This window comes from Amphimedon queenslandica, unplaced genomic scaffold (assembly GCF_000090795.2).
Source record: "Amphimedon queenslandica unplaced genomic scaffold, v1.1 AMPQUscaffold_13336, whole genome shotgun sequence".
NCBI classification, from domain to species: Eukaryota; Metazoa; Porifera; class Demospongiae; order Haplosclerida; family Niphatidae; genus Amphimedon; species Amphimedon queenslandica.
This window is the reverse complement of record NW_003546428.1, coordinates 1-9,947: the sequence shown is the minus strand read 5'-3', so window position 1 is coordinate 9,947 and position 9,947 is coordinate 1. Positions and strand designations below refer to the sequence as shown.

At 36.4% G+C, this 9,947-nt stretch overlaps 1 protein-coding gene across 1 annotated transcript; it reads right to left on the bottom strand.

Moving 5' to 3' along the window:
- Positions 1-2,683: 2,683 nt before the first annotated feature.
- LOC105313243 (uncharacterized) lies at positions 2,684-3,319 on the bottom strand. Its single transcript, XM_011406517.1, has one exon. It carries the CDS (start codon positions 3,317-3,319, stop codon positions 2,684-2,686), a length of 636 nt encoding a protein of 211 aa, XP_011404819.1.
- Positions 3,320-9,947: the final 6,628 nt, after the last annotated feature.

Sequence of the window (9,947 nt, the reverse complement as noted above, 5' to 3'; positions counted from 1 at the left end):
AAACATATCTATTGGGAACTAAACTAAACTAGAAAGAACATAAAACATCAAAGGGCTTGTCCCAAAAAGTTTTGGGACAAGAAAGAGGCTCAAGATAGCGATGCCACCTTTTCCCTTGCAGAATGTACTGTGTTATGTCATTTTCAAATTACACATTTAAGGAGCACTGAAGGGAGGTTTATTGTTTCTTTATCTATGAAATGAAATGCTAAATCAATTGGTGATACCCATTCTCAAGCTGCTAGGTGTTTTCCTTGCATGGGGCCTTCTTTAATAGGAAAAGGTATTCTTAATGAACTTGATAGCATTATAAAAGAGTATCTGAGCATTAATCATGCAGAACCTGTTCCATTTGAATTGATAGACAAACCACAAGGCCAGATTTTTTCCTATCGTTCTAAATTAGATCTCAAGCAACATACAGGAAGGATGCAGTCCATGCTGTTGACCAAAGACTTATTGGAGTTCTTTGAAGATAAAAACCTATTTTGACAAGGTGCTTCCTTTCTGCTTAAGGTCAGCCCCTGTTACTATAAAAACAGTTGCTAATAGCTAAGCTTTGGCAACAATCTGCTCTGCAATCATGGACATGGCGCACTACCTATATAACAGCTAAAACATTTATTCTTATTATTTTGAATAACATGTTATAGGGTTAACCCTGTGCTAACTTATGAGTTACTTTGTACTCTGATAACTGCCATACATTGATGTCTGTAGTCAAGGTCAGCTAAAAATTGCATTGTCATATCACTTGGATTGTCTTCTTTTTGCCAGCTCAGCAGAAATTTTTTTATTGAGTTTTATGGCAGAAACAATTAGGTAGTAGATGCAATCTCCAGAGATGATCTGCATGTTTGATTTAACATTCATTCAAAAGTTTTCTTTTTCTCACACAACTCTAATCCTTGACAGCATGCTGTCTTGGATGACAAGGGCTGACACAAATGGTTTAAGATTGTACACGAGACGTTAAACTAAAAGCTCAATTTCTTATTATTACACAGCTCTATTTTCCTACATAGCTTTTCGCTCAGATGGCGGCATCCGTTGACTAAAAAATTGCTGCCTTTTGCCACCTTTCTTGCAAATCATAAGTTTACCTGCTTATACCATATCTACTTATTTCTCTGGCTTCAGACACTTGCTTCAATACTACTTTAGGCAATAAAATTCCTCAGTTCATTTTATGGCCCTAGTGTACTAGATCTCCAACTTAAGGGAACATGTGGCTTTCAGTAAGGCTTTTAAAGTAATGAAGAAGCCAAGAGATATTTTTCTTTGAAGTCTTTACAGGCTTTTTCTGGTCCGTTGAACAGCTATAGTTTGCGCATGCGCATGTCAGCTAGCCGCATACTCTCATTAGTCTGGCTCCACCTATGTGTACCCACCCATTGTGATTGAGCATGGTGTCTGTCTTGATTATGGCTCAGAATCCCACAGCTCCACAGGCAGTCTTTTTGTAGGATCTACTGTTACAGTGAATAGTGGCCAGAAAGATGGCATTGGAGGTAGAGTTTATGTGACTGCACTACCATCCCACGGACCTACTATCATTTCAGGCTCTGGACCCACACTCATTCCACATTTCAGTCCAAGACAAACCCCAGCAACAAGTAGGGCAGCTGCCCCAACGCTACAATCTCCTCTCGCCTTACTGAAGTTGCTTCTAAAGGCTGTTAGCAAGACAACTAAGAAATCTAAAGTCTTTACTTTACGTGATGTAAAAGTGAACAATGTGACTTCGGTAGAGATATTGAAACAAATCATTAAGAATCAGTTAACACATGATATAACGTCTGATTTTGATGTTGGCTATATTCAAGGTACCAATATCATTAGCATCAGGGGTGAGAAGTATCTTAATGATATATGGGGTGGTGTACAAAAGCAAGGTGCTGCTGCTCTATTGTGGTGTGATGGATTAAAAGTGAAGAGTGAGAAGTGGAAGAAAAGTAATGTTGATACGAGCTTTTCAGATGATGATGTTGTAGTAAAACCTAAGAAGATCAGCGATTATGCAATGAAACAAAAAGCTGTGATGAAGACGTTTAATGAACTACAAGATAAGCATGGAGGTACTGACACACAAGTACAGTATCGCATATGGAGTGAAATAATTAATGGTGGAATGTACTCAAGTTTATTTAATCCTCCAAATACATCAACGTTTCAGAGAGCTAGAGGATTTGATCGTAAAGGAAGTGCTAGTGCATCAGTGAGTCCATCAAAATCCATTGATGTGAGGAGTAAGTGCTACAAACAATTGTCGGAACTCAGTACCCTCACGAAAAATGGAATACTGACAGTAGAAGAATTTGAGAAGGAGAAAAAGGCTATTATGCTTACACTAAATGATCTAAATTAAGTTGTTGTTAACTAGTAAACTCATTTTGAGTATCATTTAATCATGTGCAAATATAACCACAATGTTTAAGATGTTCTTTGCAATTTTGTTCAGTTATCATACTAAAGCAAAACGAAATCAAAGCCCTTGGATCTTGAGAAATCTCAAATAGCTCACAATTTTGTATCATGATACTCTTCACTTGACTAAAAACTCCCTCTGCTAGCATCAAATCAGGAGAATATGGTGGTAAAAAGCAGGCTTTAGCACCTGCTTGTGTTTCTATTAAATTGATCACCTCTGCCATGTGGTGTATGCTTGCATTGTCAAAAACAACTATACTGAATGCTCATTTGAGTAATTGAAGGGTTTCAGTAGTGGCATGAAATAGTAACGTATGAAATTTATAAATTTCTCTCCATTAATTGTACCAGAAGTAATATATAGGTCCAAAATACCATTCATGGAAATTATAGGTATGACTGAATATCGAATACCTCGGACCAAAAGATGGCAATCATTTAATGGATGACCCTTGAGACTGTATCCATACTTTCTGATTGTGTTACTTCTGTCGCAACCACTTTCATCAATCCAAATGAGCATAGATGGATCATAAAGAGATATTTCGGCCATAAATTTGCTACGGAGTACTTCAGATTGCTGTAATGCTATGTGATGCATATATTGTTTGGTACAACCTAGGTATCTGAGAGATTGACAGATTGTTGCCAAGCTAACAATAACACCAAATTTATTCAGTAGCTTTGATTGTATCTCGTGTAGGTATATCCCAGGATGATTAGATATCATTCGAAGTAATACTGCTTGTTCAAAATCTCCCAGTAGTTGAGTAGGACCATTTCTTTTACGTTCACCATTCACATCTCCAGTACGGTAGAACTTATTGATGTATCTTTTCACGGTAGAAGGGGAAATTTCCAAAAAATTAGCAATAGTAGCCACTTTCATTTTTCTAGGGCTAATATGAAGGTAAACTATTTGCCATCTAAGGTCTAAAGAGTAGGGATTAGGTATCTTAATTATGAAAAATGTTTGAATTGAGCTCAGTTTCCCACAAAGAATGTGCACATGCGCATTAGATACGGAGCGCAACGGACTTGCAAAAGGCTGTACAGTGACTGCAGTCAAAATATGCTCCTGCCTTGGACTATAGCATACAGTCTTCTTTAGATGCATGAGATTGGGTGAAGTTTTCTTAGCCTCCTTTGGATCATTGAGGTTGGGTAAAGTTTTCTAGGGGAAGGAGACAAATCTGTTAAAGTTTTTCATTATAGTAACAGACTCTAACAGACATTTTAGGCAAGTGGTACAAGCAAAATTCATCCTGTTGGCAAGGGATTGTATGTCTTTATGTAAAGTTACATAAGGATGTTTCTTCTGGTTTAGTTTTGATGAGCTTTTTGCTGCGTTGCCTTACGCTTGACACAGAGTTGTTTTTAAAAGCCAACAGTTCTTGTTCTTTGCACCTCATGTTCACAATGCCCTGGCTAGGAAAGTCTAAATCAATTGCTTTTTGACTGACATGGTTTTAGCATAGCAGCTACTACTACTGCTGCTGCTACTCATACTCCTTTTTATACTATAATGAGACTAGGTTCCTGAAAATTAACATGTTTTTATCATACATATAAAAGAAAGTGATATTTGACTTCGGAATATTTTAGCCGTCATGGCTTCAACATTCTAACACATTGTTTGAATGAAACATTATACATTTGAAACTGCTAATCATGGTAAGATAATCAGCCTATATGCAGAATTCATGTGCATTTTTCAAGATGGCGGCAGATTTTGCAAGTTTTAAACCCTTTTAACTTTTTTATTTTAGGTTGTGCTGCCTTATTAGGCTTAGATGGGCTGTGCTTCACTGAGCGATTCTCCTGGTAATGTTAAAGCAGACTGTATTGTAGAAGCAGCTTTTCTCATGAACAGCCTAATTCAAATTACTGCAATACTCTTTCATCTTTCTTCTGTAAGTTTAATTAACTTTTTATAGAGACAACTGTAAGTATGCTTACGGTATGTTTATCATTTATTATTATTATTTTGGCCGTTATGGTTTTAATCATGAAAGAGAATTTATGTTTTTATTATTATTATCATTATTGTTATTAATATTATCAAAGTTAATATTCATTATTTTTTTACACTTGCGCATAACACACACACATGTTCTATTGTTCATTGTTCTTTCTTTTTCCTGCTCCATCTCATGTTTGGTACTCTTTCTATATCATTATTTCTGTAGTCCATCTCATTCCTGTGTTATTTCATGATAACTTCTTGACAACCTCACTATTTCCTGTTAACTTATTTCGTCTGGGCTTACTAGCCACGACATTTGGTGACCCGTTCGTTTTCACAATGTGTGACCAGATATGAGAAAACCAGGTACCTGCGGGAATTATCATTTTGAGCTATGGGGAATCAGCAACGCCTGATGCTCTAGCTACTTTAACTACTCACTTTTGTGATGACATGAGGAAGGAAGACCCACAGGACGAAGAATATTGTCAAAGTTCATTGAACATGGATGTGGTTGCTCAGATAATTGCAATGCACTGTTCAGTCACTCTTACATAAAAACATATAGATGTGACATACAAGCCATAGCTAAGCCTGATCACGAGATTGCTACTATGAGTCAAATAGCAGCAACATCTACCATGGGGGATTGTCAACTGGCAACCACAGGAGACAGAATGAGGGAAAGAGGCGATTTTTTACGTTCATGCATCAAGGTCATAAGGTTTGTATTTGTGAGTGACACAACACAAAATTAATTATATTTTTCAACTAGATATGTAGAGTAACATTTCTGAAGCTACATACATGTGGCAAATGCATGTTTGAGTAAATCATGAAACACTACAGAATGAATGGATTAATACAAAGGTATGAGACTTAACAATGAAATGTTATGTACTTCATTTTATTAGAGTTAATGGAAATGCTAGAAAGACACCAAACCATGCTTTGACTTATGATGAAATTCTCTGGGTTCTTGTGTTCATCAGAAACTACGCTGAAGTCCATAGTATCAGTCTTGCTGGAAGAATACCCGGAATGAAACGTTACTAGAATAAGAAGTTCTTACCATGCAGTACATCAAAAAGGCAGGTATACTTAGAATATGCGGAATCATGTGATGAGCTTCATGTCAAAGCATGTGCTGAAGCAACATTCAACATGTTGTGGTGACACTACCTGCCTGATATTGACAAAATGAAGCATACCCAGCATAAAAATCTTATTAAGATCTTGACTAATTGAACAAGGTGTGTTAAGATTTCAGGTTAGTCTTGTAAAAGTAACTGTAAATACTGCCTGAATAATCTTATATAAGATAGTACAGGCATGATCTTACACATGTTCTTACATGATACATCTTTCGTTAATTAAATTGTATAAGATAGTATTGGCATGATCTTACACATGTTCTTACATGATAAATCTTTCATTAAATTTTATAAGATAGCATTGGAATGATCGTACACATAAGATAATACAGGAATGATTTTACACAATACATTTAAGCATATATAATCAAACAAAAGTGTACAAATATTACTAGCAATTTATAGGTTATGCCGGCATGCATGCATAAAGTGCATTTTTATATTCATTAACTTAATGTATTTCATAAGAGTTTGGTAATTGTATTAAGTATGTAATGTTCCTTGTGTTGTGTTTTATTGTAATTTCAAAACATTTTTTGACAATATTCTTCAGGTGAATAGCAATAACATCTTGTTGAGTTGAGTCAACTTTAATTAGTTGCTTTTTAAGTAAGCTGCTAGTAATTTGCTGAAGTTGTCGAATGTGATGATTACGAGGGGGCCTTAAGCAATCAATGAAAGTAGTTGTCTTTATGCAGTACTTTCATATAAGGCAGAAGGGTTCACTATCTTGGGACAGATAAAATGATACCACTTCTCAAAAACCAAGTGAACCATCCATGTGTGTGAGTGAGCAAGCTTATTAAAAATATTTGCAAGCTTCGCAAATATTTTTCACTATGAAACATGCAGCCGTTAGTAAACAAGCGCTCAAATTTCTGCATTTGATCACTTGCAACGGATACTCCACATGAAGAAAGAACTCTTCGTTCTTCATTTGATAAAGTAATCAAACTCAATTTTGCAATTGCATAAGAGTGTGGCCTAACTTTAATCATGTTTGATCTTTTTTTACGAAGTATGTTATTTAGGTAATGCTCTGTTTCTTGAGTTTTAGTCTTACTTAAGTCCTGAAGTTAAGATGGCAATGTTTGCTGAAGTTGGATATAAAAACTCATTTCAAAAATTATTCTCCAATTTCCATGAAAAGTAGGACCAAGGACACCATTACAATTTTCAAAGCCGAACATAGAATAGCACCACAGGGGTCCCAAAGCCTGACCAGTGGCACTGTATGCTGAAGCGAATGCATATTGGCAGTATATATTGATGGGGAGTATAAGTCCCCACCAGACTGATAAAATGCACATAACATTCTGTGAGCAGTATCGAGATCGTTAATATTGATATGATCAGAAAGAAGTGTAAAGAAGAGACAAGAAGTGATAAATGGTGTGAGTATTCCGGAGGAAGGAATTGTGCAACAATTGGAAAAGCATAAAATAACCATGCTCTATATTCAGAGGCTTTGTAAAATGATATCAAATCCAATGGACGTGGTTGCCGTTGAATCTCCTTGATTGATTTTATCTTCAGGAGCAAAGCATTAATTTTATTCATGAATTTTCTGAGAATAAAAGGATGGCTGTGAAACTTGGAGTCAAACCAATATTTCATTAATTGTTTAAAAATGCCCTCTAGTATTGAATGCATGTAGTCTGGTGGTATGCATTGTGGTAACTCAATTGTATCTGCTAGCATTGCTTTACCTTTAATGCCGTATTGTGCCTGACCTGCTCTGTCAGCTTTTTTGGCCAAATCCTCAAATACTTTGTTAGTACGTAAATTGTGAGCCATATCTGGGCAATAAATACAGGCACGGTTATATATTTCACCTTCGTCATAGCAATACAAACAGCCATATTGTCCATTGAACTGCTTCATGTTGAGTGCTTTTGATCAAGTCAAAAACAGCACATAATAGCATGGGGTTTAAAGGCACAGAAGATTGGTTAACTTGAACAGGAACTCCATCCCTTTGAAGGCTTGAAATAGATTGCAAAACTGGCTGAAGAATAATTTCCATATTTGAAAAAGTAGGGCCATGGCATAGTGCTGCTATGATTAAATTTTCAAGTTTCATTCGCTGACTTGGTTTTATACTTGAAACCATGAGATAGACAGACCAAAGACATTTTTTTGGATGATTTGTAAACTGGAACACCATCAGAAGAAAGAATTAAACCTGTACTTTTAGATTTACTTAGAAAGCCTCCATTAGACATCAAATTCTATACAGTAGCACCATCATGCATGTCATCTAAGAATTGGGATGATTGGACACGCTCAAACGGATGGCGAAAGTGATCGTGTTGCTCTATATTGAAAATTTATTATAAATAGTACATGTTATGTATTATTTTATGTACCAAACAGCTGTTGCAGCCTATTAGCCACAGAAAATACAACCAAATCACACACTCCAGCTTTCTTCTTAACACAAGTATTATTTTGACATTTCTTAGTATGATCACTAAGAATAGCCATATAATTTGAACAGTATCAGGTAACATTGACACTATTTAAGGACATAAAGTATGTTTTCAGCTGGTGTAGCGAGTCAGGGCACTCATTTGGTGAAGGACAGTGCACCTATGTACAAATACTGACCATTCATATTGTTATTGTTATATAGATGTATAAACCTTTATTAATTGAATTAGATCTTCATTTGCCTTATGTGAAAGATTATTAGCCACAGCATAATTCATAATTGTGACCGTAATTGACAAAAGGGCCTTTGTGGTGCAAAAAATCAAAATTGAGATTTATGTACCACATTGTAAAGCAAGTATAGCTCATCCCTTTAGTGAAGGTTTGACCCCAATCTGCCTCATGGTTGCTTAGTTACATCCCTTCAAAGTGGAGGGAGTACAAGGTACCGACCAAATCAATTATTGGAGAAAAAGCGTCTTAAAGATTTTATTAGCAGTATCCGTATACTTCCGTGTCACGTGGAAAAGAAAATGGCCTTCTTCTGCTTGGTGAAGGCTTCTCTTTGATGCTGCTGCTGTTAATCAAGATGGCAAGACAAATAAGGTGAGTCTTACTTTCCTTGAAAGGTTATTTTACACATTTGCCAGGCCTTTGTAGCCGAACGACACTTTGTTCGCTTGAGCGACTCAGTGTTATCTCGATCTACTCTTTGTTTGCTCGAGCGACTTTTTGTTTGCTTTACAGACCCTGTATGAGCTCTAGAGATACTATTTAGCTAAAACCGGTCTGTGTTAGTTGAGAAAGATCCTGTGTTTGCTACAGCAATCCTGTAGTAGCTTGAGCGAGCCTGTATTAGGCTAGAGTGATGTTGACCCTTTTGGTAGCTCTAGAAACCCTGTGTTAGCTGTAGCAACTCTGTGAAAGCTCTAGATACCCTGTAGAAACTTTAAAAGCAAGTAATAAGCTTGTAGCAACTTGACACCAAATACTTATTATTATAAAAACATGAATGTGTGCAATTGTTACTGTTATTGTCTCAACACTCCAGGGAACGGACATTAATGATTGAAGGACCTAGAATAAAACATAAGTAAAGCAACAAACATAAAGATACAAGAAAGCTCAAGAAGAGTTATAAGGTAAGTGTGAGAAGTCATAAGGTAGTTAGCTTACTAAGACAGTGTGTGGGACTTGTAATTGAGGGAGTATGGGAAACAGTGAGGAGGGAGAGAGTGTGAAAACCATAGGGTATACTAGAGTAATGATACTGTAAGAAGAATAGTGTAATATTGTGTATAGTTGTGCGTGTAACTTACTATGATTATGGATTTGTTAGTGAGGGAGATAGTGAGAAGCGAGAGAAAAAGAGAGTGGTAATGTACCACTACAAGAGAGAGTACCATAGGGTACTAGAGTAATGATACTGTATAAGAAGAATAGTGTATTATTGTGTATAGTTGCACGTGTAACTTACCATGATTATGGCTTTCTTAATGAGGGAGATAGTGAGAAGGGAGAGAACAAAAGAGTGGTAATGTACCACCACTAGAGAGAGTACCATAGGGTACTAGAGTAATGATACTGTATAAAAAGAATAGTGAATTATTGTGTATAGTTATACCTGTCACTTACAATGATTATGGCTTTCTTAGTGAAGGAGATAGTGAGAAGGGAGAGAAAAAGAGAGTGGTAATGTACCACTGCAAGAGAGAGTACCATAGGGTACTAGAGTAATGATACTGTATATGAAGAATAGTGTATTATTGTGTATAGTTGCAAGTGTAGTACACTTAACTTACCTTTAGTGAGTGAGACTTTGTGGTTGGGAGTGATGACAGTGTGAAGGAGACAATGAGATAGTGAGTTGTGAGACACAGAGAAGGAGACAGTGAGTGACAGTACTAGCATTGAGGAAGGCTAGTGTAGCATTAATGTACAGTGTGGCTGTACATGTAGCATAT